Consider the following 19,624-nt stretch of genomic DNA (forward strand, 5'->3'; position numbering starts at 1 on the left):
CCCATACTGGCATAAAACAGCATACACATTAACTTTATGAACCATTATTAAACACCATTTCATCTCATTTTCTTTTTACTGCTGCCTTCTTCTCCTTTCTCTTATCTCAGTTTCTGTTTTACAGCCCTGATGTTTTTATGTTCTTCCTTTTTCTGATTGTAAAGCAAAGTTGCTGCTGTAAACGACACCTTGTAAAAAATATACAACTCAGCTCAACTTTATTACAGCACACATGTATTCTTGTTTGTGTTTCCTCTCCCAGCTGCTTTTTGTTGCACTGGCACTGAGACCAATAATAGAAAAATGTCCACACACACTTTGGTTCTTTCACACTTCAGATAGAATACAGTCGAGGATATCTGTGGCACATTGTAGTTTACTGTTCACTGGACTGAATCTCCATCAGATGTAAGGTCCTCAGGGCTTCACTCCACTTGCGGTTTTGAGTATTTTTCTAATCTTTCTGTTTTATAAGGATCTGATCTGTCTTTCTGTCAGAGAGCAAGGTGAGACAGGCAGTCTCCAGTGGCCATCATTTTAATTTTCAAGCTCCATTTACCCTACAGAGTGTGTGCCTATTTGGTAGGTTTTGGATAAAAAGAGAAAGCCTCTAAATACAATATACTTAGAACATTTCAACATTGAAACTTATTATTAAAAAGGAAAAGTGCATCATGGAAAAATACCTTCATATGACAGAACATTTTTGAGCCAACACTGAAATAAGTATTTTAAGAATTTCAAAATTGTAGAATACATTTTAATCTTCTAAGTTACTTTTCAGCACAGTAAGTCAGTGTTTCAAGTCAATGCTTTCCAGTTGTCTCATCACACAATAGATCATATGTGCACCAAGAAAATCAAAAAAGTAGATGAAATCAAGGAAATCAAAATAAGACAGCCCTACACAAGACATATACAGGCTAAGAGATTTTCCAAACAGCATATTTAAAATATTATAAGTTTATGAGCTATACAGAAAAAGCTGAATAAATTATGCAACAAATAAAATGTCCTGTTGATTTGTCCTTTTGTTCGTGCCGTATCTAAGTTTATAAGAATTATGCAGAAGAAGAGCTCTGCAGGTCTTCCCTGAAGACTCCTCAGTCTAAAGCTGACATCTGGGCTCTTAACGGTGCAAAGAATTCCCCGCCTTGCGTCGCCCATCCTGCCAGCCATCCAGGATCAGGTAGACCATGTGTTCCTGTTCTTGAGGGGAACACCTGAAGAGCCAGCTCACAGAAACACATTGCCAGAATGGGTCGCGACGTGATTTTTCTCAGTAGTGTTAGATGCAGTTTGATTTTTCCTTTTACAGACTCGGCACTGAGGATGGATTGGCAGGGAACGAGCTGCTCTGGGTGTGTCTGTGTGAAGTCACCATGAGGATTTTATTGGATTAACTCAAGAAAACGAAAGGTAAGAATAAAGATTCATGTCAACTTAAATTTCCTTTTTTTTTGTTATTTTTAAAGCAAATCTTCCCAAAATAATGTATATGTAAAGAAAACATTTTGAAACAAACAATGGGATTTTTTTCCAAAGTGATGGAGTAAAGAATAATAATAATGTGTGTAAAAAAAAAACTGGTTCGTTTTGATATTTACAGCAATATGTATTTCTAGTCAATTACAAAGAAGAACATGACACTTTTATTGTAAAATGTATTCAATCAAAGATATATAAATCATACTTGCATGGAACTGCAGGGAGAAAAGCGTTACTCTGATTTACTTATGATTTGTTTATATAAAACGTGAACATTTATTTACGTCCATATTTTCTGTAAAATAGTAATGTTGTTTGGCACTTATAAGAAGGAAAAATGTATTATTTTTCTAAAAGAAAAACCTCAATTTTAAACCAAGTAAATGCTCATTCATGGGACATAAATGACACTTTGATTTCAGCTCCCTGGTTTCCAAAGTGATGAAGCTCCTCGGGGAGAGCAGCTGATTGGCTCACTGAGCCTCAGAGCTTCAGGCCAACCGTGTGTGTGTGTGTGTGTGTGTGTGTGTGTGTGTGTGTGTGTGTTTTCGTTAATGATCTACCAATTAGTCACACATTGGTAACAGAAACCTAAACACCTCATCACCTGTCTGCGCTGCCGAGGGTGAAGCGGTGTCACTAGGTGCTCTAACATCTTTGGGGATGTTAGCGTTTGCACTTGGAAACACATTTTAGATGAACTCGCACCAACGTAAAAATGCATTTCAAACAATGCAGCATCTCTATCATGTCACTGAGTTTATCTTCAGTTACCACAGAAACCAGCTGCTGTGTGACGGGCCAGGTAAGGGGCAGACAGTCCCAGTCCTCCCCCCTCCCTCAGTCCCCTGGCTATAAACACTCCCAGAGACTCCCTGTTAACTACAAACACTTTGTTCAGCTTGCACAGTGTCACTGCAGAAAAACTTGACCGAAAGCTCCTCTCACGTAGAATAGATGACTGCTATGAAATAAATGTTTTCTCAGCACCTGCAGATCTGAAAATGACCGGCCATCCAGCGGAGAGAGAGCAGTCTCCTCACAATCTGTCAGTGAAGACCACTCTGGAGGAGGAGATCGAAAAAGAGAGTATTCTTAGCAGGTGACAAAAACTTTTTTTTTTTTTTAAATTGACTAGCCTTAGAGGTTTTGTCTGAGATTAGTCAAATGTGAGTTATTTTATTCATTTATTTTATTTGTAAAGGGACCATGTACAATATTTAACATAAATGTTGCCATTTGATGCATTTTACCAGAGTTAGCTTGGAGCTAAACAAGTTTTTCTTTAACCTCCCAGGGTGCCATCTGTGTGTGATGACACATCCTCAGAGCTGCAAAGAGTTTCTGCCCTCGACCCTCATGGAAGAAGCTCAAGAAACTCTTTTCAAAGAAACGGAGCAATCTCAGGGTAAAACTTAACTCCCAGCTGTGGCACATCAGCCTTCTACACAAAGCCTAACTGATCAGATCATTTGTTTTCAAAAACAGCTCATGGCCTTTGGTACCAACAAAGTTTAAAAGAGGCTCATGAAGAGTTTATTTATAGTTGTCTTAGGGTCACAGGCTGGAAAAAAAGTACACATGCAGAGATTTAAAGTTTGGGAGTTTTTGCATGACTAAATTTTTTTTTACATTTTACCTAAAGCTGTGATATTTTATTTATGTGAGCTTTCATATTTCTTGTATGTGTGTGTGTGTCAGACTGTTTAGACTGGTGGTGAGACTGAGGGAATGGGCACACAGAAGCCTGTTGGAGGAGGAAGAGCGGCCGGACTCTTTCCTTGAGCGTTTCCGGGGTCCTGAGTTGAGAATAGCCCCGAGCCGCGCCAGCAATACACAGCCTGATGCAAATGGTAACACCAAAGGGATCTTCAGGTATGCCTGCCAGTCACCTTGGACCGTGACCATGTACTTTCAATATATTGGGTACATTAACAGCTCTGTAATAAGTATACATTAAAAAAAAAAAAAGTAAATCATTTAGAAATATATTTCACACCAGTAAAAATCTTTAAGGCTTGTGGGTCTAATAGTATACAGGGTAATGTTTAGGGTTAGAAAATCAGTGGGACTCTCCAGGGGAAAAATCAAGCATTAAACTGTCCATTAGGTGATAGACATGTACTGTTATAATACATATTTTAGCTTCACTATTAATACTAAATAATTGGGGCTAAATATTAAAGTACCTTTGGTTGCATTAACGGCAATAGTTTGGGACCTGACTTAAACTCTCAGATGTTATAAATGATGATTTCATTTGCAGAGTTGTTGCATTGCATCATTTTATGTTTTGCAGCTGCTTTCATCTTTTTGTGTTTCTGGTCAAAGATAGAAGATTCAGGTATTAGTAAAACATGTGGCTTATCTATTATCTCTCCATCTTTTTCAGGAAAAAGTGGGATCTTTTTGTGGTGTCCCCAGCAGACAATGCATACTACCGCTGGTTATTTGTTATCGCCACAGCCGTGCTCTACAACTGGTTCCTTGTTGTAGCCAGGTAATAACACAACAGTCTTTATCTGTTGGCTCCCTGCAGCCTCCAGTGATGGATGACGGATGGAGTGAGTGTGTGTGTTTACTTTCCACTTGTAAGACTTGATCTGTGAATCCATTTGTGTTTACATTCACAGGGCATGCTTTGACAAGCTGCAGGTAGGCAATTACATCTGCTGGCTGGTGTTGGACTACATGTCTGACTTTGTGTACATAATGGACACTTGCATCCGACTTCGCACAGGTATTTCAAATGACTGTGACAGCATGCGTTAATTTTTGTGTGCAGAAATATGACAATCCCCATAAAATTTCAACAACCTATGCCATTTTCAGTTTTCCCAATAAACAAGGATCAAAAATACTTAATAACACTTTTGAAGAAAAATGTGATCAATACCTCTGGCCTGCAAATATAAAAGGTAGCAAAGGAAGCAATGAGGACAATTTTCAATGAAAACAGCTGCTTGTGGTTACTTGAAATTATAGCACCAAACACTTAAGCTTAAGAAAAAAAAGGAAAGAGCTTGATAATTGATGATTGCAATACCCCTTCAGTACCAATGGTTAAACGATTAATTACATATTGTTTATTACTTCATTCATTTCTGAATCTGAATGTTATAGTTTTCTGTGGATGGATGTTTTATGATTGATGTCATTGTTTGCATCGCCCAGTACACTGAAGGGATCTTAATCTAGAAACCAGCGTGGCAACTGAAATAATATAAGAGGCAGCTGGGCTCTGTCTTAAACGCCTATCTGAAGCATTTCTGATACTGGTATGGTATCAGCTTAACTACTAGCTGATGCGAGATAAATAGAGTTCAGTGATTCTTCTCCTGGTTTTTTAACTAAAGCATAAGCTTTCACTATAGATATTGTTATTTGATCTTTGGTCCGTATTGTTGGTGGTTTTTTTATCCACATATTTGATTAAAGAAACCAATGAGCTGAGATTACTCTTAAAACTGAATTTGTGATCTGTCTTTCTCCCCTCAGGTTTCCTGGAACAAGGACTGCTGGTGAAGGACCATGTCAAGCTTAGAGACAGCTACATCCGAACGTTACAGTTCAAGCTGGATGTACTGTCCATCCTGCCCACTGACCTTGCATATATCTCTACTGGCATCCACACACCACAGCTTAGGTTTAATCGTTTGCTGCGCTTCCCACGCATGTTTGAATTTTTTGACCGCACAGAAACACGCACCAACTACCCCAACATCTTTCGGATTGGCAACCTGGTGCTTTACATCCTAGTCATCATTCACTGGAACGCCTGCATCTATTATGCAATATCTAAGTCTTTGGGGTTTGGCTCAGACACTTGGGTGTTCCCAAACATCTCCAAACCTGAGTATTCCTCCCTGACTCGGAGTTATGTCTACTGCCTGTACTGGTCCACTCTTACTCTTACCACTATCGGAGAGATGCCGGCACCAGTGCGAGATGAGGAGTACCTCTTTGTGGTCTTTGACTTTCTTGTTGGAGTGCTGATCTTTGCCACAATTGTGGGAAACGTTGGCTCCATGATCGCCAACATGAATGCCACACGTGCAGAGTTTCAAGCTCGGATAGATGCCATCAAACACTACATGCATTTTCGCAAAGTAAGCAAAGAACTGGAGACGCGCGTCATTAAATGGTTCGACTACCTCTGGACCAACAAAAAAGCAGTGGACGAGCAGGAGGTGCTGAAGAACTTGCCAAACAAATTGCGGGCTGAGATTGCTATTAATGTACATCTGGAAACCCTGAAGAAAGTACGGATTTTTCAAGACTGCGAGGCAGGACTGCTGGTAGAGCTTGTGCTCAAACTCAGACCACAGGTCTTCAGTCCAGGGGACTACATCTGCAGAAGAGGGGACATCGGGAAAGAGATGTATATCATTAAAGAGGGGAAGCTGGCTGTTGTGGCCGATGACGGGGTCACACAGTACGCTCTCCTCACAGCTGGCAGCTGCTTTGGGGAAATCAGCATCCTAAACATAAAGGGAAGTAAGATGGGCAATCGGCGGACAGCCAACATTCGCAGCTTGGGTTACTCTGATCTCTTCTGCCTCTCTAAGGACGACTTGATGGAGGCAGTGACTGAGTATCCAGGTGCCAAGACTGTTCTAGAGGAGAGGGGCCGGGAGATCCTGATGAAGGAGGGTCTGCTGGATGAGAACGCAGAGAGCGGTGGGCTGCAGAAAGAGGACACAGAGGAGAAGGTGGAGAGGCTGGAGTCCTCTCTGGACACTCTTCAGACTCGCTTTGCCCGTCTGCTCAGCGAGTACACACATACTCAGCTGCGGCTGAAGCAGCGCATCACTCTGCTAGAGCGGCAGCTGAACCAGACGGACTGCGGCGCAGATGCGAGCGACGACAACGATGCAGATGCCGAGATTGTCAGTGAGACTAACTGTGGACCTGTTGGCCGAACAGATGGGTCTCCACATCGGAATAGTGTGCAAAAAGAGGAGAGACAGAGCCCGACATCAAAACATTAACTGTCAAGCTAAGGACAATTTTCTTTCCATCTCTTTAAAGATTCATCAATATTAAGAAGACACCTTTTAAAACCTCTGATGTGAGAATGTTTTATCAGTTGAACTGAGTGTAAAGAAATGTCTGCATGTCAATAAACATAAAATTTAGTAAAAAAGGAAAAAGTAGTTGGATGTTACAGTCATATCCATACAGTCTACACAACCAGTAGGGATCATCAAGCTAGATCACGGTACAGAGAGAGAACAAATTAGTGATGAGCAAAAATATACCAACAAATCAACTACAGTAAGTACATTTAAAAACCTGTTAAATGAAATGAAAATCTCACTTTTTGGATTTCAGACTAAACGTTAATGGTTGCCATGGTTTTTGGGTGACTTGTCTTGTGTTTGGTTGAATCAGCAGAGGGAGTAATTTCTCCTGAAGTGTTTTATATCACGCTCTGGCACTGTACACCTTGTCTGTTACAGCATATTTCTCCTGGGTAAAAGTCCAAAGAGAGATGACAAGAGGAGATGTGCTGAGTGCATAAACACAAACACTAAGTTTCCAGCTCTGGCATACTGAACTATGCTGGTGATCCTAACTATTGTTTGAAAGAAAAAGTGACTCACTTGCAGTTTGCCATAAAATGTACTCTGCTGTTCTTATTTAGGAATGAGTGAGACACTTTGTCTCTGAGTTAGACTATTTTCTATGATGGCGACTCTCTCTCAGAAGCCAGGACTGGGGATTTTCCACTTATTTAGCCTCTGCATTCCAGGATACAACTCAACCACATGAGCAGTGTCGATAAGCACAGCTGGAACAATGCCTCTGTACCAGAGCTGGCTGTGATAAAGAGGTAGGAGGTAACGAGTACACATTCACTGCAGCCCCTGAAGGAATGGGTGGGGTCAAGTACAATGGACAAAAATCCAGTCACTGTGTACCTGCTGTGGACTCGTCATCGAGCAGAAATATACAGTTTCCCTTTGATCTGCCACAAAGGAAAAAAAGACAGGAACAGCTCTTGAAATTATTTTGGGATCAAAGTATAAAACCTGTGTTTTCTGCAGCACATGAAGAGCTCAATGAACTACGTTTAATGTAAAAGGTCATTCAGAACCTTTTTGAAATCTTGAGTTTGGCAATGTGAGGTTTTTGGAACACATAATGACCATATTTGGGCAAGAGGTTGAAGCTGGAGAGTAGTGAAGGGTTCGCAAAAAAAAATCAGCTTCACAGCAACACAGGCATGAACATGTCTAATTCAATAGCTGACTGAGTTTCTTGCATACACCGATAAATGTTAATATGTCCGACTTTAAAATTACTCTATATTTCACTCACCAGAATAGTTGGAGCACAGACTTTCTTGACACCCTGTTAGAGTTATTCCCCTGACAACAATTATATAGATGCCAAGTTCATTTACTAAATGACCCTAGGTTACATGCAGCTGACAGCTAAAAGCATGCATATGTAACTCAAAGCAACCACACCCCGATTATAACTTTAAGCCTTTATACTATTTAAAAATGAATACCCTTCTATATGTTGTTATGAAGGAGAAAAGATCTACAGAGACCAAAATCTGTTCTTGAACCAGTCTTTACATGTTTTGTTTCATTGTATGGTTAGGCATTTTTATTTGGAGTTTAATTTGGAGAAAATAGAAACAGTACTTTTCAGTAACCTACACTGCTAAAACTGTTTGACTTCACAACCAAATTTATTACAGTTTAAACCTAAAATATCTAGATGTAGCCTATACTATGAGCCATTAAGCCCTCCAAGCGGGAGGCCCATGTTCAAGTCCGGCCTGTGGCACCTTTTACGCATGTCATTCCCCTCTCTATCTCCCATTTCCTACTCTATCAACTGTCTTGTCAAATAAAGGCAAAAAGCCCCAAAATAAATATTTTTTCAAAAGCACAACGCTGCATGCACAATGTAAACACAAAATACTTAACAATCACAATAGTCTAGTGGGATTCAAACAAAGACAAGCATATATGGCCACAGCCACATGGTCAAGACACATATGGCTCACTCAATTTATTTATCTTTAAACTTCACTGCAGTCTCTTTTCTATTTATTTCTTAAATATATATCTTGGGCTTTTATGCTTTTATTTAATAGGACAGTGGATAGAGTAGGAAACCAGAGAGAGAGTGGGGAATGACATGCAGGAAAGGGACCACAGGTCAGATTTGAACCCAGGCCACCAGCTTGAAGAACAGTGGCCTACAAACATGGCCGCAACCAAACCGCTACGCCATAAGCGCCCCCCTTTTTTTCCCCATTTCAAACCTGAGTGAAAACTGTGTCTGAAACTAGATACAAGATTTCACTTACAGCACAGTAACATGAAGAAGTGTTGCTTTCAAACATTTCATAAACCAGCTTGTCACTATTTAAAACAAGCTTAACTCACCTTCTTGTCTTGTTATTGTCTAGATAAAATACTATTGTACTTCTGTCAATTTCATGCAATTTGCTTAACAGGTGCACTCAACTCTTACGCCCCCCCTTCACCACACACACACACACACACACACACACACACACACACACACACACACACACACACACACACACACACACACACACACACACACACACACACACACACACACACACACACACACACACACACACACACACACACACACACACACACACACACACACACACACACACACACACACACACACACACACACACACACACACACACACACACACACACACACACACACACACACACACACACACACACACACACACACACACACACACACACACACACACACACACACACACACACACACACACACACACACACACACACACACACACACACACACACACACACACACACACACACACACACACACACACACACACACACACACACACACACACACACACGTATACGTCCAGCCCCCCACCACATCAAACACCTGCCACCATATGTCATGTGGAGAGGACAACTGTTCCGAAGTGTCAAAAGACCTTGTGGCTGCTGCAGTGAGTCTAAGGAACAAGAGGAACAACTTTCCCTTTCTGTTCAAGATATACATCTTGTCGCATGACAATGTCAAAATATCAAAAAAGAAAAACAGAACACAGATGATGTTTTTTCTGAATATAACTATATTTTCCATCCGTTCAAAGTTTAACAGCTTACAAACTGCATTTGAAAATCCAACAGTATCTACTGCTTATCATTTGGAAATTAACATCCCCAAATCGCTGGGATTAACTGCCTAGGGTGAAGAAATCTACTGTATATGTCCATACAGGTGACAGCAAAGGTAGCCCCTCCATAGCAAACACAAATATTTATTTTTAATTCAATTCATCAGGTTGGGGCAAATATTTCAACAGAATGTGTTGCTTTTCAAGATGTATATGATCACTGTAGAAATTTGACACAAAAAACCAACAAAACAAAAAATAAATCAAAAAAATGATTCCTGCCCAGAAATAACTGATTGAATGTGAATATATAGAAACAGTGCAGGGCTGCTTATATGCATCAGAGCTGAAAGACCACCACAGTGGTCTGTGGGCTGATTGGCTGAGAGTATCCACTGGGTCAAATGCCCCGACTAACGCATCCGCATGTGCAGGCTGTGCTTGGGTCCATCCACCCGCTCCAACTTCTCAAAGTGTTTCCTAGCATTGCGGATGTTGATGAGAGTGGCTGCAGATGCTGAGAAAAAGGAAGAAAGGAGATTTGAACAATTCTCAAGGCAAGGGTTCAACAATAATAAGAAGCACTCATTATATTTGTTTGTATTTTATGTACATCCTCACTGAAAACTATGTCCATGAAGCCCCTTGTGACCAAGGTTAGAAAAAGGAAAAAGCCTTAAGTAAATCCTACCAATGGATTTGTAAACTGTGCGCACAGATTTTAAACCTTACCACAGACTTGTAAATCATTGCACACAGTTTGCGAAACTATTCTGTGCTTACATAATTAAGTCTGTGCACACAGTTTACAAATCAGTCCACATAGCTTGGGAACCATGCGTACAGATTTGGGAAACAGTGCATACAGATTTGTAAACCCTTGGAATAGATTTACAAACAGCTTTTTATTACCGGCTTTCTTACCTGAACCGTCAGGGACTCATTGTTTAACAAAATACTCAGTATCTGTGGCTGTCACAGTTAAATCTAATTATTTCATTCTGCTTACATTTGTCTACTATATGCAAGCCTGCCTATCTTCCTGTCTTATTGCATATTAGCAGATTTGTTTCAAAGCTAAAGCTAACAGGCACAAGAATAGCTCCTTAACTCTACACTCTCTCGTGGATTCGTCCAACACCAGTAATGAGGTAGTGAGTGTTTTTGTGGTTTCAGTGAGTGGCTTTATCTTTTTACCAGTTGGTTATTTCATATCTAGCTGAAGTTTTCTCTCCAAAGTTATCTCTTAAAGCTTTATCTGTAAGCTCACTGTAAGATCTATAAAACTTACGAATGGAGGGGTCCGACATGATGACCATGACATATGTGTTGGAGGTGAAGACGTCGATGAAGGCGGCAAAGTTAGAGTTCCTCACTTCCATGCTTTGGAAAGAGGCTGCAAGTTTACTAGATAAGAAAAAATATATACAAAATCAGACACCTCAAAGAAATTAAGCAGAATATATGTGGAGGGAGGGTGTTCTTCTGCGGACTGAACTCACCTACAGCTGAGTTTGAACTGTTTGATAATATTACTTATCTTCTCGAAGCGATGAGCATCCCGCTGCTCTTTGCACTGATAGTGGGAGATCACCTTCATTGAAGAAACACAATGCAGAACAACAACAAATTACTTGAATAAAAGGATGGAGATTTTCTACATGGGTGGCTGAATCAGAGAGGGTGGCCGTTCTCACCAGGAAGGTGGCTCTCTCAAAAAGAAGAACTTCATCTGCCTCTATGATCTGAGCAAAATTTCTCAGGTTTGTCTCCAACTGCTGGACATTCGGGATGAGCTGGTACACAATGCTTGACCAGGCCTGCAAAGACATTGAAAATGTTTCCTACAGTGTTAACCTTTGTTTTTTTACCAGACGTGTTTTCATAAAAACAGTCATAGATCACAACCTTGTAGAGGGTCTCGTCCCAGATGGATGTCCTGAAGCATGTACAGGCCAGAGGTCTGGACAGTCTCTTCAGATCTTCTTCACGTTCCTTAAAGATCTGTAAAAACACAAAACACTAAGTCAAATGGACAGCACTATATCTCAACATCTCTAACAAATGATGAAGAAAAAACATCAATCTCAAATAGAGACATATGATATAAAATATGGAATGGTCAAAATTTTAAAGTTGGACTAGTGTATTCTCTATTCTACATCTTTCTTCCAAAAAATGAAGCATGCTGTTGTCAATGCTGAGAAACTTTTACTCATTTGAAATACATTATTATTATTATTATTATTATGTAATGTGATGTGACACTGTTTTCAAGCCGGTAATAAATATGCCTTGTTATTTTTTTATTCCTAACAGTGAGGATGTGATTGTGCTAAAGAAAGAAAAGATCGTTTCTACACCGTGAACATGGCTTTCAAATCGTCTGCATTTTCTGTGCTACTTATTAAAGAGTGTGAGACCACTGCTACTAATAAAACAAAAACCGTTGTGTTTACCAGATCTCTCTGGTCTTCCTGCACCAGGTCCATTTTGTGAACGAGGCAGAACACTTTTGCATCTGGGGAGTTCTGCAGAATGGCCTCCAGACATGACTGGTAATAGTGCATGTCTTTCTCCAGCTCACGGCTCTCAACATCGAACACATATATAAGAACCTCTACGTTTCTGAAAATGTTGTCCCTCTGGCTGGTGAAGTAGTTTTCCATGAACGTGTCCTGTCTGAGGGTTGGAGAGAGTCATGTTTTAAAGAGGGATTCAGGAAATGGGAATAACTTTGAATCAGCAGAGATGGACAAAAGAAAAAAGCATATAATGAACAAGTGTATTTACCCTCCACAGTCCCACAGGTTTAGGACCAGATTGCCAAGAAATCGAACATGGGAGTGCTCCACGTCAACTACACTCAACAACAGAAAATTAAAAAGATGTTGTTACAGATCAGATCAAAGAAACATCCAGCATCAAACATTCATCTGCATTTACCACCTTTCCTTAAAGTTCTCTTACTTGTAGCTCCAAGGCGGCGTGTGTCTCGAGCTATGTAGTTGGCAAAGATGATTGATCTCATACTGGTCTTTCCAGACCCACTTTTTCCCATCAGTAACACCTGAAAGCATGAATGCTACATTTAGGACCATGACTGAAATATTTTGTGTCCTCTCTGTGTATACTCTCTCACACTCTTATATAAATAAAAGAAGAATGATAATGTAACTTCAGTTTGTAGATGCTTTGACTCATGACTTTCTGCTCTGTGACTCAGGACATGTTAAACTGTGTTTGTAATCACTCTGTGTTTTATGTCTGTAACTCTTTGTTGTGCTGCTGCCCCTCTTGGCCAGGACACTCTTGCAAATGAGATTCTTAATCTCAATGGGGTTCTCCTGGTTGAATAAATAAAATAAATAAATAAATAATGTAAGAACATTGTATCCCAAGTAAAAGTCTTGTATTTATTTATCTATTTTAGTAATAATATGTGGTGTAACTGACCATTAATACCCTTGTGTCATACTCAGATTCTTTCAAAGCATGTTCTACATATAAATGGGGCTCAAAATGATGTGACTCCTTGTATTATTATTGGAGTTGTAGCAATATGTATACATACACATTGCTACAACTCCAAAAATAATAGTAGGAAGAAGAAGAAAATGGAGGATGCGATACATTATCGGGATTCATGGAGCTGCTTTTTAATCGTAGGGCTTTTAAAACATGCAGTTTGAGACTGCAGCCGAGGAGTAGAACAGTTATACTATAAATGTATGTTTTTATGTTTGATCTGAAAATGATCAGATCCATCATTGCACTTATTACCAATAACTACCTGCTTCACAACACTCACAGAAAACAATGACTGACATTTTTTAAGATTAGTCTGCTGTGATATACTATCAGCTAAAAATGATTGATGAGATTTACATTGTAAGTCACTGATGGGATTACTTTTAGGAAACTCACGGTTTTGACTACACTGATTTACAAAATGACAGTGAAATATACTGACCACTGACACTAAGATCATTAACAAACCATAAAACTTTGGCATGTTGACCTAATGGTAAAAATTTGAACTACAAATGTAAAATACTGCTTTAAAATATGTATTGTAAGTAAAAAGTAATGGATTCACCTTTTTCTTCATCGCTGTGCTTGACATCCCCCCTTTGCAGACACGAAGTAGAGTATTCCTCTGGGCTGCAAGTCAGATGACTTCAGTGTGTGTCCGCAGCAGCAGCTCTCCTTTTCCGCTGAACACCAAACACAAAATATTATCACATAGCTGCCAAGATCATTTCTAATGAAGCAGAACTGCGATGTAACTGTAAAGATAAGTTTATCCATAATAAGTTGAACACGTCTACACATAGGTATCACCCGCGTTAGCTTACAGTCACAAAACAACACACAAACAGCTTACAAAATTATGTCAAACTATTTTTTTCTTCTCCGTGCGAACACCGAAGCTAATGCTAATAGAGCTAGCACGATAGAGAGTCTAGAGATGTCAGCAAAGCTATACAGCAAGCTAGCTCAGTAGATATTGAGTAGTTTGTCGTCTACTTACCCCGGCAGGGTAGAATTGTTTCTTAAAATCAAGCTGTTTCAGCAAAAGGTGTCTATTTCTTTTGGCATACAGTTGTAAACATTACTTGGAAGAGGCACGTAGTGAAGTCAAGATCAGCTGCTTCCTGTTTACGCCAAAGTCACATGACGAGGCACAAATACTGCAGCCCTGAGTTTTGTCTTACGGTCAGCGTTTCCGTCGTTAAATCTGTTGTTTCTTTTATTGTATGTATTTACAAGATTTATTGTGCTTCATATTATTTTCCAAGTAGAGTTATAGAGATACTTAGTCATTAAAGGTGTCAAGGACAAAAGGTGTTATTAGACTAATGGACCGAAAAAAGGGTATTAATGTAGGCCTACAAGAAACAAGGCATTTGAAAGGGCTGTTTTTTAAAAAGCTTTTATTTTCATTTAAACAATATGACAGTCACCCACTTGAACTTTTGTCTCTTGTCACATTAATTAAACGTTGTACGTGAAACAAATATTCAATTCAATGTCTTTAAGTTTTTAATTTAAAAAAATCAATGTATTCGATAACTCCAAAAAGGCAGGGTTAGTTTTTTTCGATACCACATTTCAGTAACAAGGCAATTTCAAAGTGCTTCAAACGAGACATGAAAATAAACATTAATAGAAGACGTTTGAAAATCACTAAAACAACCATTAACAATCATGGAGAAGATACAATATGAAAATATAAACAAAATCTGAAATAAATATAGCCTAGACATATGAGCAACATTAAGCGAAAACAACACATTAAAATACACATTTTTAAATAACCTCACATTTAGAATTCAGTGATGTTATCTGATCTGCGTGACTCTCTCTCACACTCTCTCTCTCTATTATGGCTGTCAGCATTAAGTAGTGAATCACGATTATTTAAGGTCAGAAATGAATGAATACTTTTTTACGTGATTAATAGCATTCTTTGTGTCTCTATAGGTGCACGGTAGATTTGCCTCCAGTAGGAAGCCCTGTTGTCACAGTGATGGAAAACACGACACTCCTGCATCGTAAAATGTCTCATTTCACTTTTTAAAAAAATCTCTCAGACAGCTCAGTTGACGAATAAAAAGTAATATCTACCTTTTGACATCCAACATTTCAATTCTTACTGTTCCCTTTAGCTGTTTTCATTTAGTTGTTGATCCAAATTAGTTCCCTTTTCTGTGGTTAAGTTAATGTCATACCCTTCATACTGAAGGTCGTTACTTTATTTCAAACTATATTGCTTGTATTTTGTGACGAGACTTTGTAGATTCTGTAATTTGACTTAAGATTGAATTTAACAGGGTTTAATTTTCCCCTTCCTGCTGAGCAGGCAGCTTTTAAATCAATCAAGCTCAGCACCAGTAAGCACATGAGCATGAAGGTAGTTAATAAAGTGTACTGTGGGCAAATACAATTTAAAAAAGTTTCTTTTTTGCACATCATAGTTCGTGGCATAGCTTTCGAAGAGCATTTATATAATGGAACATGGTTCAGATGAGAAGTGAGATTTCAGTTGCATGCAGTGTAGCATAGCAAGTAAGAAATTCCTCTTGAAGGGGATTGTGATAACATGGAGGTACACAGCAGCAGTATCAGACAGTCACAGGGAAGGTAAATGATTCACTTATTTCCTCTGTGTAAATGAGAGAAGTCAGACATTAATGATTAGAAATGATTGGGATGTCAAACACTAAAGAAAGGTGAGTGTATGAAGTATTTTATAATTTCATGTTCTTCTATTATCACCCCACATATTGTTTATTTTCATGTAATTTCTGACAAATATTATTCTGTAAAGGCTAAATACTGGATGTATGTTTTGCATCCACTGTAATTTGTTTTGGTTCACTGAGGAGCACATATAGTTCCACAAATATTTGTAACAACATAATGTCTCAATGTCTGACATTTAATAGAATAAAGGAGACACACTATGTGGCTTTTTTTTTATGTCCACACAAAATATGTGGTGACTACAGATGCAATCCTGATCAATGTGTAATTACTGCAAATAATGATTTAATTTAATGACAGAGATAAAAAAACATAAAAGTATTATAAAATTTTATTGATTACTTCCTGAATGAAATCTACAAAGTGTAACCCCTTCCCAAATGATCAGTGAAAATACTGACAATGATCAGGCAAACACACAAGCCGATCATCCAGCATCTTAAAATATATGTCAGAAACAAAACAAATCAACACAACAAGTCAACTCAACAGTGACGTGCATGGTCTTTCACACTGAGGAGAAAATGCATACATGGGTTTGCAGTTATGCACAGATGAACCTGATATCCACTTCTATGGTCAAGAAACATTAATCACCATAAGTAAATGAAATTTGCCTTTAAATAAAGGCGTACAACCGCCACTTGTAATTACTTCAAACCAGTTATGGTGACCTCCAAAGTACACAATTTCAACAATACAGTTCCATTTGATCTTTCTCTCTGTGTATATTTAAGAAATATTTGTTTCCATCACCACCATCTGCGTTAGCTTGAAGAAAGGTACTGAATGATAATAATGAACACAGAAGAAACAGAGGCCACAATAGAAGCAGAGACACATGAGATGTAAAGAGGAGGAAAGACCTGATGTAAATAAACAATGTTTAGGAGTAATATCCAGGTAGTGTGAGAGCACTCCAGAGCTCTGCGTTAAGGTGCAAGTCCTCAGCAGTTGTTGTTTACACTTGATCTCTAAGTTTGGCAAGCCTTTGGGATAGTTCATCCTTTGGACAACAGAGAGAAAAGACAGGTGTTAGTGAGGTAATGGAGATGGTACAATAATATATAATGCTTTTTTGAATAAATAAGCATTTTGAAACAAAAAATCTGAATCATTTTCAAATGTTTGGTTATCAATTGCTTTCATGATCACTGTTTCTCTCTATGTGACAACCCCTTTATTACCTTATTACGTGTGATGTCAAAAGGTCAAAAAAGTACACGTTTATCTGTGCCAAATGTAAAAGATTTTAAAACAAAATGTGCATGTGCACCTGTTCTGCGGAGGCCACGCTGGTACCCACTGATCCAGTCTGTCCCTGAGGGAGCTCCATGTTCAAGTCCAATCTATAAACAAACACATGTTCAAATCTTACTTGAAGGTTAATAACACAATCAAATATAATCATTTAAACAGTTCTACAAAGAATGACAATCTAATTGTTCACAGCAACCATGATTTACAATCTACAAATGCATGACAAGAATGTACATTTTTTAACAATGTTGAGATTGAAATCTGAAAAGGTTACCCTGCTTCATCAGCCAATTCATGCATCAATGAGTCCACTTGGTTCTGAAACACACATCAAATGTAAAGTGAATGTTTTGTTTGTGAATGTTAGAAAAAATAAAGCCATGCAACAAGGGGAGAGAAATGTACCTGTGGTGTTGTGAGTGTTGTCGTGCTGCTCATGGTGTCCTCCATCTGGGCTGTCTGAACATCCAGAGTTTCAAACTGGTGCTCAAATTTATCCATAAGAGCCGTAATCTGTAATTACAAAAGAAATCATGTTAAAACTTAAAGGAATTTGTTTACAAGTGTTTCAACGATTACAGTTTCTGCTAAAAAAAAAAGAAGAAGAAAAAAGCACGAAGTAACACTCTACCTTTTCCAGATTCATACTCTTCAGGACAGAATCCATTCCTTTCACCACTCCAGCCATAGATTTCGTGACCTGAGATATAAAAGACAATCATTTCAATGGAAAAAAATGACAAGCAATTAACGTTTTCTGTCTAGAGTGCCACTCTCAAACCTGTATTGCTTACAGTCTCAAAAGGTGACCCCAGTATTCAATGTACCTGGTTCATTGTGACTGCAGTTTGGACCCTTGCTGATACTGCATCAACGCGAGCGCTCATCCTCAGGAAGTTCACAGATTGGTTCTTCTGTCTGATGGCGTTCTCTGCATGGATTCTCGCCACTTCCATATTCCCCTTCTGGATGGCCTAGAAAGAACAGTGAAGTGAGTCAGTAAAAAGTATTCTGTAGCAAAGACCAATTCGTTAGCTTCTATTATATGCTATTTATATTATCGCTATTACTATGGAGTTAGATCAGTCTCAATATTGTTTGTGAATATTGAGACTGATCTAACTCCATATATTACAGCATCAGAAGTGTAACTTACTTTCTTGACTTTTGCCTTCTCGGCTTTTTCCTGTTTGTCACATTTCGTTGCATTTCTTTGGAGATCTTTGGCGGCCATCTTCAGGTTGAAGAGATTTTCTGTGATACTCAGTTAAAGAAGAACAAGGTCCAAACAAAACCAACAAACCTTGAAGGACTAATGTAGTGTGTGGGGGGGAGATAGAAGCAAAATGTCTTGACACTTTCAGCCTTTTTCTTAAATACAATATGTGTCCCATCAAACAAACAATTTGCCAGATTCAGCACATTCTACAGGGACAGAAATGAACGGTGAACCCCGAGAACGAGAAAATAATGCTCACATGAGCCGGGGCCCCTCTCAGCCCCTTGGGGCCTGGAGCACTCTTGTTTTTCAAGATAAATATATGTGACGGCTTTATTTTATGGATTTGAATTCTGAAACACACAGCATCGGTCTGGTGTATTTTAAAATTAAGACAATTGCAACAACTTTACTCTTGACTGAGTGATCAAGCTGTCACAATAATAGGTTAAATAACGTGCACTTATAGACTATCATAATAATAAGCGTGTGATAATTAAGTTCCTGTCACACCTTTATTTTGTGTTATATAAGGAGCTTTTAGCCCGAAAAACTTATACTCGTTATTTTTAAACTTTTTTTTTTTTTTTTGGAGTAACTTAGCACCTTGACTCCATGGTTCAAATAATTAAACTTTAGTTGTTGGGTATTTTCAGCCATTAGCATCGAAGCTTGTGGCTTGGGAGTTCTCCCCATTTTACGACGACTAGACTCGATTAGAAAATGTCCAGGTTCATAAAAAGGCAGAACTTAAGACTTTGGATAATATCTAACATAATTAAAACAATTTAAGGCGTCCGTCGTAGGTTGGTCTCACCAGTTTCGTCACATTATGTTCGGTCTTTAAGCACTCGACGCTACACCACAGTCGAGCGTCGTTTCTCACCACTGTTTGTGAAGGATACTTTCCATTGACGACATTTTGAGGCGACTCTTCGTGAATCCAACAGTTAAAGGATAAAATATTTACAGAGACTTTGTAAAAAGGCAGTTAAATAAAGCTTAACTTGTAAGAAAAACTTCAACCTGTCGGGTTTCAGTCGTCGCCTTCTTCGACACTTCCTGATGTTTTACCAAAATATGAACGACGTCATTGTCACGTGGTGACGGTATTCCACCCGACGTCACGGGGACGTCCCCCGCCTCCATGCGAAATATGAATGAAGTGTTAAAAACCGAACCGTTAACACGAAAACATTATACATTAAT

At 38.9% G+C, this 19,624-nt stretch overlaps 3 protein-coding genes across 3 annotated transcripts; 1 reads left to right on the top strand and 2 right to left on the bottom strand.

Moving 5' to 3' along the window:
* Positions 1–359: 359 nt before the first annotated feature.
* cnga2b (cyclic nucleotide gated channel subunit alpha 2b) lies at positions 360–7,140 on the top strand. Its single transcript, XM_061055534.1, has 7 exons — positions 360–1,419; positions 2,476–2,590; positions 2,786–2,896; positions 3,190–3,363; positions 3,881–3,988; positions 4,122–4,228; positions 4,987–7,140. Exons 2-7 carry the CDS (start codon positions 2,493–2,495, stop codon positions 6,477–6,479), a joined length of 2,091 nt encoding a protein of 696 aa, XP_060911517.1. The 5' UTR covers positions 360–1,419; positions 2,476–2,492; the 3' UTR covers positions 6,480–7,140.
* A 2,460-nt stretch (positions 7,141–9,600) lies between these two features.
* On the bottom strand, positions 9,601–14,362 carry rraga (Ras-related GTP binding A). The gene is made up of 10 exons (XM_061055537.1): positions 14,201–14,362; positions 13,766–13,883; positions 12,637–12,736; positions 12,460–12,526; positions 12,126–12,348; positions 11,575–11,670; positions 11,364–11,486; positions 11,169–11,260; positions 10,958–11,073; positions 9,601–10,183 (listed from the first exon to the last, which is right to left on the bottom strand). The coding sequence occupies exons 2-10, from the start codon at positions 13,790–13,792 to the stop codon at positions 10,080–10,082; spliced, it is 948 nt and encodes a 315-aa protein (XP_060911520.1). The 5' UTR covers positions 13,793–13,883; positions 14,201–14,362; the 3' UTR covers positions 9,601–10,079.
* Positions 14,363–16,678: 2,316 nt separating this feature from the next.
* Positions 16,679–19,500, bottom strand: chmp1b (charged multivesicular body protein 1B). Its single transcript, XM_061055539.1, has 8 exons — positions 19,321–19,500; positions 18,353–18,450; positions 18,024–18,170; positions 17,828–17,896; positions 17,602–17,709; positions 17,471–17,514; positions 17,213–17,285; positions 16,679–16,942 (listed from the first exon to the last, which is right to left on the bottom strand). Exons 1-8 carry the CDS (start codon positions 19,334–19,336, stop codon positions 16,898–16,900), a joined length of 600 nt encoding a protein of 199 aa, XP_060911522.1. The 5' UTR covers positions 19,337–19,500; the 3' UTR covers positions 16,679–16,897.
* Between the last annotated feature and the right edge of the window lie 124 nt (positions 19,501–19,624).

Source organism: Labrus mixtus, chromosome 14 (assembly GCF_963584025.1).
Source record: "Labrus mixtus chromosome 14, fLabMix1.1, whole genome shotgun sequence".
Classification (NCBI taxonomy): Eukaryota; Metazoa; Chordata; class Actinopteri; order Labriformes; family Labridae; genus Labrus; species Labrus mixtus.